Source organism: Sphaeramia orbicularis, chromosome 11, assembly GCF_902148855.1.
Source record: "Sphaeramia orbicularis chromosome 11, fSphaOr1.1, whole genome shotgun sequence".
Lineage (NCBI taxonomy): Eukaryota > Metazoa > Chordata > Actinopteri > Kurtiformes > Apogonidae > Sphaeramia > Sphaeramia orbicularis.
The window spans coordinates 40,634,599-40,656,593 of NC_043967.1; the positions used below are offsets into that span (position 1 = coordinate 40,634,599).

The 21,995-nt window shown below is 38.9% G+C and overlaps 1 protein-coding gene across 1 annotated transcript; it reads left to right on the top strand.

The window, feature by feature from the left end:
• Positions 1-16,723: 16,723 nt before the first annotated feature.
• On the top strand, positions 16,724-21,056 carry edn1 (endothelin 1). The gene is made up of 5 exons (XM_030146557.1): positions 16,724-16,953; positions 17,215-17,365; positions 18,215-18,364; positions 18,632-18,736; positions 20,095-21,056. The coding sequence occupies exons 1-5, from the start codon at positions 16,893-16,895 to the stop codon at positions 20,219-20,221; spliced, it is 594 nt and encodes a 197-aa protein (XP_030002417.1). The 5' UTR covers positions 16,724-16,892; the 3' UTR covers positions 20,222-21,056.
• Positions 21,057-21,995: the final 939 nt, after the last annotated feature.

A 21,995-nucleotide genomic window follows, 5' to 3' on the forward strand; every position in this document is an offset into this window, starting at 1 on the left:
CAGGAAAGCGATTTATTCAGAGAATTTTCAGTTGAATTTGCACTGCTCTTCCACTCTAGCGTGATGACATCACACACTCTAACTCAGGAAATTTGGACAATTTTCACTCAACCCAGGGGTTTTTGAAGACTCACCTATTGAAAACCGTAAACCCCATCCTCATACCAAGTACATTCGTGCGGAGAGGACAAAAAGGCCTGCGTTTTAAAGTTTCAATGAAGTCTGTAGGTCAAAGTATGGCGAAGTAGTAGTGTCTGGAAAAAAGTGGACTTTTCTGGCTGATTTTTTCCTCTCCCCATTAGTTGTAGTCATGTGTGACCTGATTGGCTGATGCTGATCACCTGACACCTGAGCTTCAACTGTCTGTGTTCTATACTCTGTGTGTGTGTGTGTGTGTGTGTGTGTGTGTGTGTGTGTGTGTGTGTGAGTGTGTGTTAGTTTTTGAGTGTGTGTTTGTGTGTGTCAGTGTGTGAGTGTGTTTGTGCATGAGAGGGAATCAGTTTGAATCAGTTTAAAAGTAATAGGAGGAGAAGGAGTACAAGTAACAGTAATAGTAGTATTTTTAGTAGCAGTAGTGGTAGTAGTAGTAGTAATTTCAGTAGTAGTAGTAGTAGTATTTTTAGTTGTAGTAGTAATAGTAGTAGTATTTTTTGTAGTAGTAGTATTTTTAGTAGTAGCACCTGTAATAGTAGTAATAGTATTTTTTAGTAGTAGTAGTAGTAGTAGTAGTAGTAGTAGTATTTTTTGTAGTAGTTGTAGTAGCAGCAGTAGTAGTAGTAGTAGAATTTCTAGTAGTAGTAGTAACATTAGTAGTATTTTTAGTTGTAGTAGTAGTATTAGTAGTAGTAGCAATTGTAGTAGTAGTAGTAATATTTTTTAGTAGTAGTAGTAGTAGCAGTAGTAGCATTTTTAATAGTAGTAGTAATCATAGTATTAAGAGCAGTAGTAGTATTAGTAGTAGTATCTGTACTTTAACAGACACACAGCGTTGCTATGGACTCTCCAGGGTTGCTATGGGAGGAGAAACATGTCAGACTGATTGGGTTTATTGGACACACCTGGGACACAGAGCAGAGGGGCTGTTGCCACAGCAACGGCGCTGCACTGACACACACAGAGAGAGAGAGACACACAGAGCAGCAGGAATAGACTGAGTGACTCACTCAGAACAGGTCCCGGAAAACTGCTAATTATGGGAAAACCGTAAAAGATAGGTGAAAACCGAAATGACCGTGGGCATCAGAAGGCCCTGGGGAATGCACAGATGTAGATTTTTTTTCCGTACTGTGAAAAATGACTGAGTTAGGGCAGTTTAAAAACAGCCAACCGAGCAAGACAAGAAGGAATCTGCTATAATGGAGAGTTAATGGGGGAAAGAAGGGACTTGCCTCCAAACTAGTGCCTGTCATTTCACTTTAAAAAGAGCTAGGTCTTCAAACATGGGTTCATATGAAGCCCAGGAACCATGGCTACGTTTTTGGAAAATATCATTCGCCTGCGATGTATCGTTTTGCCGGGAGGGCGATTTATTCAGAGAATTTTCAGGTGAATTTTTCACTCCTTTCTCACTCTAGCTGCCGTTACCATGGGGACCACACACTCTAGAAATGAGGATTTTGAGTCAACCTGGGGGTTTTTGAAGACTCACCTATTGAAAACCGTAAACCTCATCCTCATAGCAAGTACATTCGTGTGGAGAGGACAAAAATGCCTGCGTTTTAAAGTTTAAATGAAGTCTCTAGGTGAAAGTATGGCGAAGTAGTAGTGGTTGGAAAAAAGGCAAGTTTTTTGTCACTCCCATTAAAAATGAATGGGGTTTTTCTTCGCATATTTGTGCGAAAACCGTAAGTGATATCGTTACCACGTGATGACACAGATAATCTTTGGGCCAAGCTGAACATTTCTGCGTTGACAGAATATTTTTAGGACAAATCGTTTGGGAATGGTAGCCACTTGAAAATGGCCCCATTCATTTCGGATGGAGAAATTTGACTGGTTTTTCGCAATTTTAACGAAATCCGTGCATCGGAATGGAACGCCTATAACATAGCACACGATTCCCGAGCAGGACGCACATTTTTGTAATAACATGTGTTGGTCTATTTCCAGCGGTTCGGGCTGAATTAATCGGCGAAAAGTGGCGGAAGATGAAGAATAATATTAATAATAACTAGACAATTTCCACACGCGGAAATCGTGAGAGGGGCTCGGGGGTCGGGGGGGCATGTCGGTTCGACGTTACCAAAGACTTCATGGTCGGAGGGGAATTCTGTGTTCTGAACCCCCATTCACTTTATATGGACAATCTGTGTGTCAAAGTTTGGCAGCTGACCGACGTCACCGTTAGTAGTAGTAATAGAAGTAGTAGTAGTATTTTTAGTAGTAGTAGTATTTTTAGTAGTTGTATCAGTAGTAGTTGCCACAGCGACGGCGCTGCACTGACACACACACAGAATGAAACCGACACAGAGCAGCAGGAATAGGCTGAGACTGGAGCAGAAAAGGTCCCGAGAAACTGTAAATTAAAGGAAAACCGTAAAAGATAGGAGAAAACTGAAATGACTGTGAGCGTCAAAAGAACCTGGGGAAAATACAGATGTAGGTTTTTTTCCTGTACTGTGAAAAATGACTGAGTTAGGGCAGTTTAAAAACAGTCAACTGACCAAGAAAAGAAGGAATGCGCTACAATGGAGAGTTAATGGGAGAAAGAAGGGATGAGCCTCCAAACTAGTGCCTGTCATTTCACTTTAAAAAGAGCTAGGTCTTCAAACATGGGTTCATATGAAGCCTAGGAACTATGGCTACGTTTTTGGAAAATATCATTCACCTGCGATGTATCGTTTTGCCGGGAGGGCGATTTATTTACAGAATTTTCAGTTGAATTTTCACTGCTCTTCCACTCTAGTGTGATGACATCACACACTCTAACTCAGGAAATTTGGACAATTTTCACTCAACCCAGGGGTTTTTGAAGACTCACCTATTGAAAACCGTAAACCCCATCCTCATACCAAGTACATTCATGCGGAGAGGACAAAAAGGCCTGCGTTTTAAAGTTTAAATGAAGTCTGTAGGTCAAAGTATGGCGAAGTAGTAGCGTCTGGAAAAAAGTGGACTTTTCTGGCTGATTTTTTCCTCTCCCCATTAGTTGTAGTCATGTGTGACCTGATTGGCTGATGCTGATCACCTGACACCTGAGCTTCAACTGTCTGTGTTCTATACTCTGTGTGTGTGTGTGTGTGTGTGTGTGTGTGTGTGTGTGTGTGTGTGTGTGTGTGTGCGTGTGTGTGAGGGTGTGTGTGTGTGTGTATGAGAGAGAATCAGTTTGAATCAGTTTATTCTATCAGTAAAAGGAGGAGAAGTAGAAGGAGAAGTAGTAATAGAAGTAATATTTTTAGTAGTAGTGGTAGTAGTAGTTGTAGTAGTAGTAGTATTTTTAGTAATACTAGTAGTAGTATTTTTAGTAGTAGTAGTAGTAGAAGTAGTTTTCATAGTAGTAGTAGTGTTTGTAGTAATAGTAGTATTTTTATTAGTAGTAGTAGTAATAGTACTCGTATTTTTAGTAATAGTAGTAGTACTTTCAGTAGTAGTGGTTGTATTTTTAGTAGTAGTAGTAGTTATCATAGTAGTAAAAGTAATAGTAGTGGTATCAGTACTGTCTCACACACCCAGCGTTGCTATGGACTCTCCAGGGTTGCTATGGGAGGAGAAACATGTCAGACTGATTCAGTTTATTGGACACACCTGGGACACAGAGCAGAGGGGCTGTTGCCGCAGCAACGGCGCTGCACTGACACACAGAGAGAGAGAGAGACACACAGAGCAGCAGGAATAGACTGAGTGAGTCACTCAGAACAGGTCCCGGAAAACTGCTAATTATGGGAAAACCGTAAAACATAGGTGAAAACCGAAATGACCGTGAGCGTCAGAAGGACCTGGGGAACACACAGATGTAGTTTTTTTTCACGTACTGTGAGAAATGACTGAGTTAAGGCAGTTTAAAAACAGTCAACCGAGAAGGACAAGAAGAAATCTGCTATAATGGAGAGTTAATGGGGGAAAGAAGGGACTTCCCTCCAAACTAGTGCCTGTCATTTCACTTAAAAAAGAGCTAGGTCTTCAAACATGGGTTCATATGAAGCCCAGGAACCATGGCTACGTTTTTGGAAAATATCATTTGCCTGTGATGTATCGTTTGGCCGGGAGGGCGATTTATTCAGAGAATTTTCAGGTGAATTTTTCACTCCTTTCTCACTCTAGCTGCCGTTACCATGGGGACCACACACTCTAAAAATGAGGATTTTGAGTCAACCTGGGGGTTTTTGAAGACTCACCTATTGAAAACCGTAAACCTCATGCTCATAGCAAGTACATTCGTGCGGAGAGGACAAAAATGCCTGCGTTTTAAAGTTTAAATGAAGTCTCTAGGTGAAAGTATGGCGAAGTAGTAGTGGTTGGAAAAAAGGCAAGTTTTTTGTCGCTCCCATTGAAAATGAATGGGGTTTTTCTTCGCATATTTGTGCGAAAACCGTAAGTGATATCGTTACCACGTGATGACACAGATAATCTTTGGGCCAAGCTGAACATTTCTGCGTTGACAGAATATTTTTAGGACAAATCGTTTGGGAATGGTAGCCACTTGAAAATGGCCCCATTCATTTCGGATGGAGAAATTTGACTGGTTTTTCGCAATTTTAACGAAATCCGTGCATCGGAATGGCACGCCAATAACATAGCACACGATTCCCGAGCAGGACGCACATTTTTGTAATAACATGTGTTGGCCTATTTCCAGCGGTTCGGGCCGCATTAATCGGCGAAAAGTGGCGGAAGATGAATAATAATAATAACTAGACAATTTCCACACGTGGAAATCGTGAGAGGGGCTCGGGGGTCGGGGGTGGTGGTGGGGGGGCATGCCAGTTTAGTCCATGTTCAGGCTGAAGCAGCATGTAGCTGAACAATGACACTGAGAAATGTTGGAGAAACACAGCAGACATGACAGGAGACTGTATTCATTAGTTTTAGTCATGTGTGACCTGATTGGCTGATGCTGATCACCTGACACCTGAGCTTCAACTGTCTGTGTTCTATACTCTGTCTGCAGCTGAGAACTGAAGAGCTGTGTATGTGTGTGTATGAGAGAGAATCAGTTTGAAATAGTTTATTCTATCAGTGACAGGAGAAGAAATAGAAGTTGTATTTTTAGTAGTAGTAGTAGTAGTAGTAGTAGTTGTAGTAATTGTAGTAGTAGTAGTAGTAGTACTAGTAGTATTTGTAGTAGTAGTAGTATTTTTAGTTGTAGTAGTAGTATTTTTAGTAGTAGTAGCAGTAGTTATAGTAGCAGTATTTTTTAGTAGTAGTAATAGTAGTAGTAGTAGTAATAGTATTTTTAGTTGTAGTAGTAGTATTTTTAGCAGTTGTAGTAGTATTATTTGTAGTAGTAGTAGTAGTTATCATAGTAGTAACAGTAATAGTAATGGTATCAGTACTCTCTCACACCCCCAGCGTTGCTATGGACTCTCCAGGGTTGCTATGGGAGGAGAAACATGTCAGACTGATTCAGTTTTTTGGACACACCTGGGACACAGAGCAGAGGGGCTGTTGCCGCAGCAACGGCGCTGCACTGACACACACAGAGAGAGAGAGACACACAGAGCAGCAGGAATAGACTGAGTGAGGCACTCAGAACAGGTCCCGGAAAACTGCTAATTATGGGAAAACCGTAAAACATAGGTGAAAACCGAAATGACCGTGAGCGTCAGAAGGACCTGGGGAACACACAGATGTAGTTTTTTTTCACGTACTGTGAGAAATGACTGAGTTAAGGCAGTTTAAAAACAGTCAACCGAGAAGGACAAGAAGAAATCTGCTATAATGGAGAGTTAATGGGGGAAAGAAGGGACTTGCCTCCAAACTAGTGCCTGTCATTTCAGTTTAAAAAGAGCTAGGTCTTCAAACATGGGTTCATATGAAGCCCAGGAACCATGGCTACGTTTTTGGAAAATATCATTCGCCTGCGATGTATCGTTTGGCCGGGAGGGCGATTTATTCAGAGAATTTTCAGGTGAATTTTTCACTCCTTTCTCACTCTAGCTGCCGTTACCATGGGGACCACACACTCTAAAAATGAGGATTTTGAGTCAACCTGGGGGTTTTTGAAGACTCACCTATTGAAAACCTTAAACCTCATGCTCATAGCAAGTACATTCGTGCGGAGAGGACAAAAATGCCTGCGTTTTGAAGTTTAAATGAAGTCTCTAGGTGAAAGTATGGCGAAGTAGTAGTGGTTGGAAAAAAGGCAAGTTTTTTGTCACTCCCATTGAAAATGAATGGGGTTTTTCTTCGCATATTTGTGCGAAAACCGTAAGTGATATCGTTACCACGTGACCACACAGATAATCTTTTGGCCAAGCCGAACATTTCTGCGTTGACAGAATATTTTTAGGACAAATCGTTTGGGAATGGTAGCCACTTGAAAATGGCCCCATTCATTTCTGATGGAGAAATTTAACTGGTTTTTCGCAATTTTAACGAAATCCGTGCATCAGAATGGCACGCCAATAACATAGCACACTATTCCCAAGCAGGACGCACATTTTTGTAATAACATGTGTTGGCCTATTTCCAGCGGTTCGGGCCCTATTAATTTTTAAAATTTGTCCGGAAGATGAATAATAACTAGACAATTTCCACACGCGGAAATCGTGAGAGGGGCTCGGGGGTCGGGGGGGGCATGTCGGTTCGACGTTACCAAAGACTTCATGGTCGGAGGGGAATTGTGTGTTCTGAACCCCCATTCACTTTATATGGACAATCTGTGTGTCAAAGTTTGGCGGCTGACCGACGTCACCGTTAGTAGTAGTAATAGAAGTAGTAGTAGTATTTTTAGTAGTAGTAGTATTTTTAGTAGTTGTATCAGTAGTAGTTGCCACAGCGACGGCGCTGCACTGACACACACACAGAATGAAACTGACACAGAGCAGCAGGAATAGGCTGAGACTGGAGCAGAACAGGTCCCGAGAAACTGCTAATTACAGGAAAACTGTAAAAGATAGGAGAAAACTGAAATGACCGTGAGCGTCAGAGAGACCTGTTGAACACAAAGATAAAGTTTTTTTTCCGTACTGTGAAAAATGATCGTGTTAGGGCAGTTTAAAAGCAGTCAACTGACCAAGACAACAAATAATCCGCTACAATGGAGAGTTAATGGAGGAAAGAAGGGATGAGCCTCCAAAGTAGTGCCTGTCATTTCACTTTAAAAAGAGCTAGGTCTTCAAACATGGGTTCATATAAAGCCCAGGAACCATGGCTATGTTTTTGGAAAATATCATTTGCCTGCGATGTATCGTTTGGCCGGGAGGGCAATTTATTCAGAGAATTTTCAGTTGAATTTTCTCTGCTCTTCCACTCTAGCGTGATGACATCACACACTCTAACTCAGGAAATTTGGACAATTTTCACTCAACCCAGGGGTTTTTGAAGACTCACCTATTGAAAACCGTAAACCCCATCCTCATACCAAGTACATTCATGCGGAGAGGACAAAAAAGCCTGCGTTTTAAAGTTTAAATGAAGTCTGTAGGTCAAAGTATGGCGAAGTAGTAGCGTCTGGAAAAAAGTGGACTTTTCTGGCAGATTTTTTCCTCTCCCCATTAGTTGTAGTCATGTGTGACCTGATTGGCTGATGCTGATCACCTGACACCTGAGCTTCAACTGTCTGTGTTCTATACTCTGTGTGTGTGTGTGTGTGTGTGTGTGTGTGTGTGTGTGTGTGTGTGTGTGTGTGTGTATGTGTGCGTGTGTGTGAGGGTGTGAGGGTGTGTGTGTGTGTATGTGTATGAGAGAGAATCAGTTTGAATCAGTTTATTCTATCAGTAAAAGGAGGAGAAGTAGAAGGAGAAGTAGTAATAGAAGTAGTATTTTTAGTAGTAGTGGTAGTAGTAGTTGTAGTAGTATTTGCAGTAGTAGTAGTATTTTTAGTAATACTAGTAGTAGTATTTTTAGTAGTAGTAGTAGTAGAAGTAGTTTTCATAGTAGTAGTAGTATTTGTAGTAATAGTAGTATTTTTATTAGTAGTAGTAGTAATAGTACTCGTATTTTTAGTAATAGTAGTAGTACTTTCAGTAGTAGTGGTTGTATTTTTAGTAGTAGTAGTAGTTATCATAGTAGTAAAAGTAATAGTAGTCGTATCAGTACTGTCTCACACACCCAGCGTTGCTATGGACTCTCCAGGGTTGCTATGGGAGGAGAAACATGTCAGACTGATTCAGTTTATTGGACACACCTGGGACACAGAGCAGAGGGGCTGTTGCCGCAGCAACGGCGCTGCACTGACACACACAGACAGAGAGAGACACACAGAGCAGCAGGAATAGACTGAGTGAGGCACTCAGAACAGGTCCCGGAAAACTGCTAATTATGGGAAAACCGTAAAACATAGGTGAAAACCGAAATGACCGTGAGCGTCAGAAGGACCTGGGGAACACACAGATGTAGTTTTTTTTCACGTACTGTGAGAAATGACTGAGTTAAGGCAGTTTAAAAACAGTCAACCGAGAAGGACAAGAAGAAATCTGCTATAATGGAGAGTTAATGGGGGAAAGAAGGGACTTGCCTCCAAACTAGTGCCTGTCATTTCACTTTAAAAAGAGCTAGGTCTTCAAACATGGGTTCATATGAAGCCCAGGAACCATGGCTACGTTTTTGGAAAATATCATTTGCCTGTGATGTATCGTTTGGCCGGGAGGGCGATTTATTCAGAGAATTTTCAGGTGAATTTTTCACTCCTTTCTCACTCTAGCTGCCGTTACCATGGGGACCACACACTCTAAAAATGAGGATTTTGAGTCAACCTGGGGGTTTTTGAAGACTCACCTATTGAAAACCGTAAACCTCATGCTCATAGCAAGTACATTCGTGCGGAGAGGACAAAAATGCCTGTGTTTTAAAGTTTAAATGAAGTCTCTAGGTGAAAGTATGGCGAAGTAGTAGTGTTTGGAAAAAAGGCAAGTTTTTTGTCACTCCCATTGAAAATGAATGGGGTTTTTCTTCGCATATTTGTGCGAAAACCGTAAGTGATATCGTTACCACGTGATGACACAGATAATCTTTGGGCCAAGCTGAACATTTCTGCGTTGACAGAATATTTTTAGGACAAATCGTTTGGGAATGGTAGCCACTTGAAAATGGCCCCATTCATTTCGGATGGAGAAATTTGACTGGTTTTTCGCAATTTTAACGAAATCCGTGCATCGGAATGGCACGCAAATAACATAGCACACGATTCCCGAGAAGGACGCACATTTTTGTAATAACATGTGTTGGCCTTTTTCCAGCGGTTCGGGCCGCATTAATCGGCGAAAAGTGGCGGAAGATGAATAATAATAATAATAAACGAGCGGAAGAACAATAGGTGCTCGTGGCATCGACACGAGCACCTCTCCCCCATTGCAAAGCAATGGGGGAGAGGTACTCGTATTTTTAGTAATAGTAGTAGTACTTTCAGTAGTAGTGGTTGTATTTTTAGTAGTAGTAGTAGTTATCATAGTAGTAAAAGTAATAGTAGTCGTATCAGTACTGTCTCACACACCCAGCGTTGCTATGGACTCTCCAGGGTTGCTATGGGAGGAGAAACATGTCAGACTGATTCAGTTTATTGGACACACCTGGGACACAGAGCAGAGGGGCTGTTGCCGCAGCAACGGCGCTGCACTGACACACACAGACAGAGAGAGACACACAGAGCAGCAGGAATAGACTGAGTGAGGCACTCAGAACAGGTCCCGGAAAACTGCTAATTATGGGAAAACCGTAAAACATAGGTGAAAACCGAAATGACCGTGAGCGTCAGAAGGACCTGGGGAACACACAGATGTAGTTTTTTTTCACGTACTGTGAGAAATGACTGAGTTAAGGCAGTTTAAAAACAGTCAACCGAGAAGGACAAGAAGAAATCTGCTATAATGGAGAGTTAATGGGGGAAAGAAGGGACTTGCCTCCAAACTAGTGCCTGTCATTTCACTTTAAAAAGAGCTAGGTCTTCAAACATGGGTTCATATGAAGCCCAGGAACCATGGCTACGTTTTTGGAAAATATCATTTGCCTGTGATGTATCGTTTGGCCGGGAGGGCGATTTATTCAGAGAATTTTCAGGTGAATTTTTCACTCCTTTCTCACTCTAGCTGCCGTTACCATGGGGACCACACACTCTAAAAATGAGGATTTTGAGTCAACCTGGGGGTTTTTGAAGACTCACCTATTGAAAACCGTAAACCTCATGCTCATAGCAAGTACATTCGTGCGGAGAGGACAAAAATGCCTGTGTTTTAAAGTTTAAATGAAGTCTCTAGGTGAAAGTATGGCGAAGTAGTAGTGTTTGGAAAAAAGGCAAGTTTTTTGTCACTCCCATTGAAAATGAATGGGGTTTTTCTTCGCATATTTGTGCGAAAACCGTAAGTGATATCGTTACCACGTGATGACACAGATAATCTTTGGGCCAAGCTGAACATTTCTGCGTTGACAGAATATTTTTAGGACAAATCGTTTGGGAATGGTAGCCACTTGAAAATGGCCCCATTCATTTCGGATGGAGAAATTTGACTGGTTTTTCGCAATTTTAACGAAATCCGTGCATCGGAATGGCACGCAAATAACATAGCACACGATTCCCGAGAAGGACGCACATTTTTGTAATAACATGTGTTGGCCTTTTTCCAGCGGTTCGGGCCGCATTAATCGGCGAAAAGTGGCGGAAGATGAATAATAATAATAATAAACGAGCGGAAGAACAATAGGTGCTCGTGGCTTCGCCACGAGCACCTCTCTCCCATTGCTTTGCAATGGGGGAGAGGTGCTCGTGTCGATGCCCGAGCCCCTAATAATAAGTATAAACGCGCGGAAGAACAATAGGTGCTCGTGGCTTCGCCACGAGCACCTCTCTCCCATTGCTTTGCAATGGGGGAGAGGTGCTCGTGTCGATGCCCGAGCCCCTAATAATAATAAACGAGCGGAAGAACAATAGGTGCTCGTGGCTTCGCCACGAGCACCTCTCTCCCATTGCTTTGCAATGGGGGAGAGGTGCTCGTGTCGATGCCCGAGCCCCTAATAATAAGTATAAACGCGCGGAAGAACAATAGGTGCTCGTGGCTTCGCCACGAGCACCTCTCTCCCATTGCTTTGCAATGGGGGAGAGGTGCTCGTGTCGATGCCCGAGCACCTAATTAATAAACGAGCGGAAGAACAATAGGTGCTCGTGGCTTCGCCACGAGCACCTCTCTCCCATTGCTTTGCAATGGGGGAGAGGTGCTCGTGTCGATGCCCGAGCCCCTAATAAACGCGCGGAAGAACAATAGGTGCTCGTGGCTTCGCCACGAGCACCTCTCTCCCATTGCTTTGCAATGGGGGAGAGGTGCTCGTGTCGATGCCCGAGCCCCTAATGATCTTGGTAAGATTTCTTGAAATAAGATTTTCCAGATCTATTGTCTAAAAATCAGTTCTTATATCTCACTGAAAAGTTACTCTTTAGGTGATTATGTCTTATTTTAAGTGTGATGAGATATTTTGACTAGAAATGAGGAAAATTCACTTGGTCAGATTTCGATTTTTGCAGTGTAGGTAACGTCTGTGATCATAATAACATCACCGCTTCACCTCATGCATTGTCACCAATATGTGCAGCTTTTATATCTTTGGCATAAAGTGCTACAGATAAAGATGTTTGCATTTGTTATATAACGTTGGGTGTAGTGTCCATGAGTTTAACCCTGTTCTAAGTAACAGAGGTCGAGGTGTGTAACAGTTGGATTTGTTTTTCCTGCCTAGTTCTCAAGTCTCAATCAATCATGCAAAGGGTGAAATTCCCTTCTTTGTCTGCAGCGGTACAAGTTCTGCGCTTAAGAATAATCCTTCAAATAATGTGAGATATCAACGGTCAGGTTTAGTACTTCTATTATAACTTAAGTGTCTATATTTCATAGACTTTTAGATTTTGGTATGGTTTTTAAAAGCTTATAATTTTTCCGAAGGGTAAGAACAATGGGTGCTTTGTGCTGTGAAGGTCTTATCAGGAAGCTTTTCTCAGTTTACTCTGAAGCTGTTTTTACTGGTGAAACTATTTGTCACATAACATTTTAATAAATGAACCTTTCACAACGTTAAAAAGGAAGATTTACTGCCAGGATGCCACAAAGGCCCTTTTACCTCAAAGGTTAATCCAAACAGGAGCATTTTTCCCCTTCCACTTGTAGTTAGAAATACTGTATTACTTGTTTTTCAGATTACATTTTATTCAATTTTAACCCTTTCATGCATGAATTATGAGAACATTATTGAAGATTTTTTTTTTCCTGAGTCTTTTTATTCCTTTTTATGCATGAAAAAAAAAGATTAAAAAAAAATTATGAACCTATTTGTCATGGCGTGACAATAAATGTCCACTCCACTCGTTCAATTTTAGAAGCAAAGAAACATGTATTTACTGATATTCTGTGTGAAAACCATAAAATAAAACATGTTTAATGCTGCTATTCTGATGTTTTCTCACATTTTAACAGCCTTTTTGTTTAAAAAAAAAAAATAAATAAAAAAAATAAAAATTGTTAATTACAGTCTAATAACAATTAGCAACTTTTTTTTTATTTTTTTTTTTATGTCAAACATGTAACTGCAGATCAGGTTTATCTAGAACAGCAAACTTACAGTAATGGTATGAATTACAGTGTATGGGATGATGCATAAGTGTCCTCTGTGTTTGCTGATTTGGAACTAAAACAATAAAATCTATAAATATACAAGAGAATACCTTTGAACAGCTGTCCACCGTAGTGACCACTATGCATGAAAGGGTTAATGTAATGTGTAGGATCTTATATTAATGTTGAGAAATATTAAATTATAAAATGCATTTATCTCAGAAATTAAATTACATGTTCTTATCTTATTCTGTTAGTATTGGTGTTCTTTTTTGTAACACTTTATGTGAGCTATTGATTTACCCATAAAGACTTAAACAGCCATGATGACCATAAGCATCTACTGATCTAACATGTTTAATAACTTCTGAACCACTAATCCTATCAGTACATACAAATAATTGGTGTAAAATACAGTTCTTCATCTTTTCATGGTCACCAGATATGACCCATTTGGATGTTCAGAGGCTCCGTAGTTACCATGGAAACACAGTCATCTTCTACAACATTGATTCACCAGTAAAACTCACGGAGTTGGATCAATGACAGTGGATGGACACACTGGGTTTATGTTTAGTTAACGATATATTTTGCTGAAAAAGTCACTTTTTCTTCAATTTTCTTTGTTTCTGATATAATAATCCTCAACTTTAATCTGAACTGTTATGAACATCTACATGATCAGTGAATTAAATATAGGAAAATACCTGATTTTCACTGACAAAAATACAAAAATACAGAGGGGTATGTCATAATAAATTGTGATAAATCACTTAAGAAATGTTAAATATGGAGAAAAAAAAATATGTTGGAACTGCCACTAAAGTAACACTGGGTCTTTATGGGTTAAATATCAGAAATCGAAAATAAAATTATCATTTGATTAAATTTTTATGGTGGTTCAATCCTATAACAGACTGGAAATTCCAGCAGGATAGATAGATAGATAGATAGATAGATAGATAGATAGATAGATAGATAGATAGATAGATAGATAGATAGATAGATAGATAGATAGATAGATAGATAGATAGATAGATAGATAGATAGATTGATTGATTGATTGATTGATTGATTGATTGATTGATTGACTTTATTAATCCCTAAGGGGAAATTTAAAATACGATCACCGCTCCACAGAAACAATCATACCACATCAGCAATAAATAAATAAATAAATTAATTAATTAATTAATTAATGCAGAGTATAAGTAGCTAATAATAAGTTAGATTAAAAAGAAAGTAAGTGAGATGTGTAATGTACAGCACTATATGCAAGATTAGCCAATAAAATAACAGTATTTTCTGAATGATTCAGGTGACACATACATTTGTTTGTTTGTCCATTTATTTATTTCAAATTTGCATTAAAACCAAACAACAGGATTTAATAAAAGAAAGTCCAACAAATCCACTCCGAAGAAATTTAAACATCTGATTTATCAAGACAGCACGCAATTAATTTACTAATTAGACACAAACAGTCCATAAAATTAATGCTTAACCCTTTCATGCATGAATTATGAGAACCTTATAGTTGAGTTTTTGTTTTTTTGGTTTTTTTTGAGTGTTTTTATTCCTCCTTAGGCATGAAAAAACCAATAAGATTGAGGGTTTTTTTCATAGATTTACAAAAATGTCCACTCAGCTACACCATGAATTTTATTCTTGAAGCAAAGAAACATGTATTTAAAACCCAATATCATAAAGTGATATGAAAATAGTGAAATGAAACTATGTTTAATGCAGCTAATCTGATGTTTTCTCACATTTGAACATATTCTAATACTACATTGTCTGTGGAGATAAAACAAATATCAAACATAATTCAGTTTAAAACAAGATATAAAGAATTGATTCTTGAGAGGTACAGTATATAATAATGACAATGAGGCTTGTTTGTTTATGAATGATGCTGTACTGATAAATCTGCTGGAATTATTGAAGAAAATGTTTGATTTGTTGAGTCTGTTTGTATGACTGTGCAGACATGAACATACTGTTGTGGATAATTCAGTTACTGTATTATGGATTGTTGTGGCATGATGCTAAAATTAGGGAAATAGTATAGGCTGATTGCTGTATAAAGTTAACAATAAAGGTGTAAAAGCACTGAGGGGTAGGATTAAATAAGTTTATACTTCTTCCTACTCCTTTTCGACCATGCAAAATTCAGACTTGTATGTGCTCGAAGATAGATTCTGTCCATTTAAATGTTATTTTGTTTATGTCTTAATTTGCTTTGTTTTGTTTTATTTTCTTTGCATGTTCAAAATAAAATTAAAAAATAAGTAAATAAATAAATACAGGGTGGGGAAGCAAAATTTACAATATTTTGAGGCGGGGATTGAAAGACAGTGTATGACCAATTAGTTTATTGAAAGTCATGAGAATTTATTTGCCACAAGAAAATTGACATAATAGAAAATGTTTTTATTCTATGTGTCCTCCTTCTTTCTCAATAACTGCCTTCACACACTTCCTGAAACTTGCGCAAGTGTAAATATTCGGGTGACAACTTCTCCCATTCTTCTTTAACCCATAAAGACCCAAACAGCCACTGACGACCAAAAGCATCAACTGAACTAAACTGTTTAATACCTGTTGATCCACTAATCCTATCAATACATGTAAATAATTGGTGTAAAATACAGTTGGTCATCTTTTCATGCTCATCAGATATGACCCATTTGGACGTTCAGAGGCTCTGTAGACAACGTGGAAACACTGTCATCTTCTACAACACTGATTCACCAGTAAACCCACAGAGTTGGATCAATGACAGTGGATGGACACACTTGGTTTATGTTCAGTTAATGATAGATTTTACTGAAAAAGTCACTTTTTCTGCAGTTTTCTCTGACTTTGATACAATAACCCTCAACTTTAATCTGAGCTTTTATCAACCTCTGCATGATTAGTAAATTAAATATAGGAAAATACCTGATTTATACTGATAAAATTCAAAATACAGAAAATACCATTATAATAAATGGTGATAAATCTCTTAAGAAAGGTTAGATGTAGAGAAAATTTCATTTGGGGAGTGACACAAAAGTAGCACTGGGTCTTTATGGGTTAATAGTATCTTCCAGACTTTCTCGTAATAGTTTTGCTCATAGTCATTCACTTCTTTCCATTATAAACAGTCTTTATGGACACTCCAACTATTTTTGAAATCTCCTTTGGTGTGACGAGTGCATTCAGCAAATCACACACTCTTTGATGTTTGTTTTCCTGATTACTCATATGGGCAAAAGTTTCTGAAAAGGTATGGATAATAGTGTTAGGTATGATTATGACATCAATATATGTTTGGTTTCAAAACAATTGACGTAGTGCCTGCTGAGAAAAAACAACTAAATGTTCATTGTAAATTTTGCTTCCCCACCCTGTAAATAAATAAATAAATAGTTATTACTCGCTTCATGGAGATAATATGCAAAAAATAACAATCAACAATTAATTTCCACTCAAGAACCAATCAACAACAGCAAAGTCACAGTAATGGTATGAATTGCAGTTTATGAGATGATGCATAAGCGTCCACTGTGTTGGCTGATATGGAACTAAAACAATAAAACCCATGAATATACAAGAGAACAGCTGGAGAACAACTGTCCACTGGAGTGACCACTGTGCATTAAAGGGTTAAAATCTTTGTGTCTGCTCCAACTTTACAAGCCATTAAACAAAACTCCTTGAATCTACATTTTCAAACTGCATGTAATGTGTAATCCCTACCCCTCTCCTGCCCCCTGCTGTTTCACACCTGTAACTGCACTCCTCTAACAGGACTGTGGCACAGGTCGCATTCAATCAGCCGGCGTCTCCAACATCCCGTCAGTCGGAACCAAGGCATCTCAAAGTCCTCCTGTAGGTCTGAACAGCTGCTTATCAGCGACCGACTGCTCACAAACAGCATTGTCTGGGTATAAGCCAAAGGACAAAACTGTACAGACCGCAGAAAGAGGAGGAGGAGGAGGGGGAGTGGGGTGGGGGGGCAGTTGTATAAAGTCAAAAGGCTGCACATGTGGGACCACATTGTCAGAGAGACTCCAGACTGACGCCTCTGCGCTCCTGAGGACTGATCACTGCAACCCTTTTTGCGAACCAACAACAACAGAGGATCATTATTTTCCACTTTTCTGAGGATTATTTATATTTTTCAGCACATTTTTCCAACAGAAGACTTTAAAAATGGATATGTACATTTTGTTTTCCGTCTTGTCAGTGATGTACTCTTGTATTTTACGCACAGGTAAGTTTTACGCGTTTTTTTTTTTTTTTTAATACCATTAAATCAATCTGGGCTTTCTAGTTCATGCACTGTCAGTGATTTACTGCAATAAAAACAAATACAAACTCATATTTCATGTATTTTTTATCATTCATTTTAACTGTATTTCTACATCAGCGCAGAGTAAAACGCTTACAAAGCTCCACACCTGAGCACTTCCCATAACAAACATGAAGTTAACAAGTTGTAGACAATGTTTTGATAACCATTCTTTAATTACAGCTCTATCTGCGCCTTCTGGAAACGCACCAACTGATTCCACCGTCACCCAAGAGCGCCATGTGAGGACTAAACGCTGCTCCTGCGCCACTTTCCTGGACAAGGAGTGCGTCTATTTCTGCCACCTGGACATCATATGGGTCAACACACCTGAGTAAGTCTAAGAAACATTAAAAAAACTGCATATTTTGATTTAAACAGAGCAAATTAACAACTTTGGCTATAAATGGAAGTGTGATGTATTGATCAGAAAACGATATTTGCTTTAAAAGTCTGTGCGTAAAAAGTGTTTTTCTTGATGCGTCATTAACAACTTTGGGTATAAATGGAACAACCGAAAGTGTGATTTATTGATCCGAAAATGATATTTGCCTCAAAAGTCTGTGCGTAAAAAGTGTTTTTCTGCGTCATTAACAACTTTGGGTATAAATGGAACAACCAAAAGTGTGATTTATAGTTCAGAAAATGATATTTGCTTCAAAAGTCTGTGCGTAAAAAGTGTTTTTCTGCGTCATTAACAACTTTGGGTATAAATGGAGCAACCAAAAGTGTGATTTACTGATCTGAAAATGATATTTGCTTCAAAAATCTGTGCGTAAAAAGTGTTTTTCTGCGTCATTAACAACTTTGGGTATAAATGGAGCAACCAAAAGTGTGATTTATTGATACGAAAATGATATTTGCTTCAAAAGTCTGTGCGTAAAAAGTGTTTTTTCTGCGTCATTAATAACTTTGGGTATAAATGGAACAACCAAAAGTGTGATTTATAGTTCAGAAAATGATATTTGCTTCAAAAGTCTGTGCGTAAAAAGTGTTTTTCTGCGTCATTAACAACTTTGGGTATAAATGGAGCAACCAAAAGTGTGATTTATAGTTCAGAAAATGATATTTGCTTCAAAAGTCTGTGCGTAAAAAGTGTTTTTCTTAATGCGTCAATCACAAATATATCACTCTAGATAGCGAACATTAGCTAATGTCGGTTGTTTCTGTTTTGGTGTCTTAGACGCGTGGTTTCGTACGGACTGGGAAACGCACCCAGGACGAAGCGCGCAGTCCGGGGCTCCATGGCAACCGGAGATGGACGTCGCTGCAAGTGCGCCCGTGAAAACGATATCACATGTAGGAACTTCTGCCAGCTGGAAAACCACCTCGGGTATGTATCCTGATTTGCACTTGAGCAGAACTTTCAAACATCTTGTAAACACGCGCTCCCACTAAACAGCCAAACATTTATCATGTTTACTGTCAACGATACTACCAATCACCTAAGTCTATCATTTTTTGCGCGTGTGTTTTAGACCTGTAGGGACACGTTTCGATTCTTAAATACACCTAAATGTGTCGAAACCACCAGATGAATAATTGAACTAAATCTGATCCCTCTCTCATCGTGTTTTTTTCCGTGCGCTCCCGCTCCCAGGTATGAGACATCGACAGACACGGTGATCCACTCTGCCCACGGCGATGCTTGTACCGAGGCTCAGTGCAAACACAAGCTGGCAGTCGACACGGGCAAGATTAAGAGGTAAGACAACCCGCTCACACCGAAGAATGCTGAATACCACAAGTGTATTTGCAAAATAAATGGACATGGTAATTATAGACTCATGCAACACTGGTCTTTTGTGGGACAAAGTGTTTCAGGGCGCGTAATTTCTGCATGCGCACAAGCTGTTAAACCTGAGAGATAAAACAGATTGCATGTATTTTGGAAGCAAAAATGTCAAGATTAGCCCTCCAGCAAGGAATTCCCTTTATATTATGATGACTGAGCACTCATGTTGAATATTAGAAAGCCTCTGGGTAAACCTCAAAGATTGAATGGAATTTGCCCAAAATTGAGCTGCATCACTTTCTCCTCAAAAACTAGGAATTATGTAGGTAACCAAGCCGCCCCTCCTGAGCTTTACTCAAGTGCCATCATGTTACAAACCAAAACACTGTAAAAGTCTGTGTGTCTGCACTTTGTGGCACATTAATAAATGGAAACTTAATTTTGCACACTGTAAAAAAAAATCATGTTGTTTTTACGGAAAAAAAAACTGGCAGCTGTGGTTTCCAAAACGATACTGTAAAAAACACATCCAACTGTAAACATATTTACAAAGTAACATGTAGATTTAACATTTTAAACATGTAGATTTAACACTGGATTTAAATGGTAAATGGACTGCACTTATTTAGCACATTTTCTCCACCTTCATGCTGTTCAAAGCACTTTCCAAAACCACCAGGTACAACTGTGACCAGTTTAGGGTTCAGTGTCTTCCATAGACACTTTAACATATCAGTCGGAGCCAGGATTTGAACCACCAACCCTTTGGTTATTGGACAAGCCCCTCTACCAACTCTACCAACCCATTAATTTACAAATTTAAAATGTTACATGTTAAATGTTTACATTTTTATAACTTTAAAATATATGTATATAATAAAAGCAAATAGGCCGTTATTTCAACATTATGGTCTTAGCTATTTAAACGGCATCACATTGTTTTTCAATTTACAGTTTTATTTTCTAAAAACAATAGAAATACATAATTTCTACATCCAAATTCTACATCCAAATCTGGTTTTGTTCACATACCCTTCCTGAAAAAACTACAGCTATATTTGATTTAATCGTTAACACAAAAATCTTTTCAAACAAACAACTTTGCATTGTATTGACACTTACAGTTTTTTTATGTTGCAATTTTACAACTTTTTGGGGTTAATTCTACAGTCATTTTTTACAGTGCAGAATCAGACTGTGCCTCATGACATGTGCCATACTTAAGGAGAATGACTGACAGCCTGATCCACTGAGCTATAGGTGTAGATCTGACAGAACTTCAGTGATCAATGTTCCACATGTCTGATTTTTATCTGTTTTGTCTGCAGAAACAGAAAACAGGTGTCGCCTGTGGCGCTCAGGGCGGTGGTGAAAACCCGCCTGCTGCTTGAGAAGTGGAGGGTGAGACAGCGCCACAGGGCCAGAGCATGGGAGGGCGAGAGCACAGCCTCCTAAAGACGACACAGCGCCTCCACACCCTGTCACTCAGAGGAGGAAAAAGGCTTTAGAATCACGGGCCCTTCTCTAAAGTCATCTTCTGTGGGGAGCCCGGGGCCACAGCCCCCCAGGATGGCACTGGAGACTCCACATAAAGCTGGAGAACCGTCTCCTCGTCGGTGCCGTGAAGCGTCTGCAGCAGAGCAGAGCACATTTACTACTCTACATGGTTGCACTTCAGAGGAATGAGACAATCCAAGGAGTTCAGGTGAACACAGATAAGCTGAACGGAGGACTTGGCCTTGCAGAGTCAGAGGCAGACATTGACCTGCCCCGGGGTCATGGACAGACTCACCTACAGACACAGTCACACTTTGAAAGACACCATTTCACATTTCACTAACTTGACTTTACCTGGAGAATCGAACGTCCCTGTTGCAGACAGCAAACCTCTTCCATTTGGACAAACCAGTCATGATGTTCTAGCAGATGCAGAACAGACTGTTGTGCTTTAACAGGGTGGATTATGTGCCTTGTGTCGTTTCTCTACATGAGACATTTTTCACCGACTGAAACTCCACTGCATTTATGTCACAGGTTGCTGTTGTTATTGTAGCTATGCAGTACTGTAACTCCTGCAAGGTTTTCTTGCAGATGTTATCACATTTTTTCCACTGATCTTAATTTAAATTGTCACTATTTTCTGTGTTGTATTATTTATTCATTTCATACATTGCATTTTTACGGCCACATTGGTCTTGAATATGTTTGGTTTCTCATTTCTGTGAAATGTATTATCACCAAAATACCAAGATATGGTCAAACTTAATAAATTTTTACACTTTTATTTAAAGCAATTCTTTCAGATTCATTTAAACTTGTGTTGTGTAATGTTTTTGCTTCATATACAATGTTGTGATACAGTTATCCTGTTAAAAATGTGCTCCTGAAGCTATTAGAAATGCTTCAACAAATGTAAATTATTATATTTTACTGCAAATGAGTTGAAATTTCCTAAAAATATTAATTTACACTTGACAGTCAAAACAAGTTCGCAACAAAATATTACACTCAAACCTTTGTTACAGGTTTATTAGTAAAACTTTATTAAGATGTTTTAATGTTTCAGAAAAACACATCTATAGCCTCAGATGTAGTCTATATTTAGGTCAACGTCTGAACCTAAAACAATCAACAGGTCTGGGATCAGTTCAGCAAGTTTTAACATTATGACCTGAATAACTGTAGTTCATTATCTCTTATTTAACAGATTACAGTAAAACTTTATTAAGATGTTTTAATGTTTCAGAAAAATGCATCTATAGCATCAGATTTAGTCCATATTTAGGTCAATGTCTGAACCTAAAACAATCAACAGGTCTGGGATCAGTTTAGAAAGTTTTAACACTATTACATGAATAACTATAGTTCATGGTCTCTTATTTAACCCTTTCATGCATGAATTATGAGAACCATCATTGAGATTTTTTTCCTGAGTGTTTTTATTCCTCTTTAGGCATGGAAAAAACAACGCGATTGAAATTTTTTTATGAACTTATTTTTCATGGAGTTAGAAAAATGTCCACTCAGCTGGACACTAAGCATTTATTTTTAAAGAAAAAAAAAAGTATTTAAAACCCATCATCAGAAAATAAGATACTGTGCGAAAACTATGAAATAAAAACATTTTTCATGCAGCTAATCTGATGTTTTCTCACATTTTAACATACTCTAATACTAGTTATTACTAGCTTCATGCAGATAAAATGTAAAAAGACGGTAATGGTATGAA

Coding starts and splice junctions, on each gene's coding strand:
- edn1 (XM_030146557.1), top strand. CDS start 16,893: ATGGATATGTACATTTTGTTTTCCGTCTTGTCAGTGATGTACTCTTGT. Junction 18,365..18,631: donor CAGCTGGAAAACCACCTCGG/GTATGTATCCTG, acceptor TCCCGCTCCCAG/GTATGAGACATCGACAGACA. Junction 18,737..20,094: donor GACACGGGCAAGATTAAGAG/GTAAGACAACCC, acceptor TTTTGTCTGCAG/AAACAGAAAACAGGTGTCGC.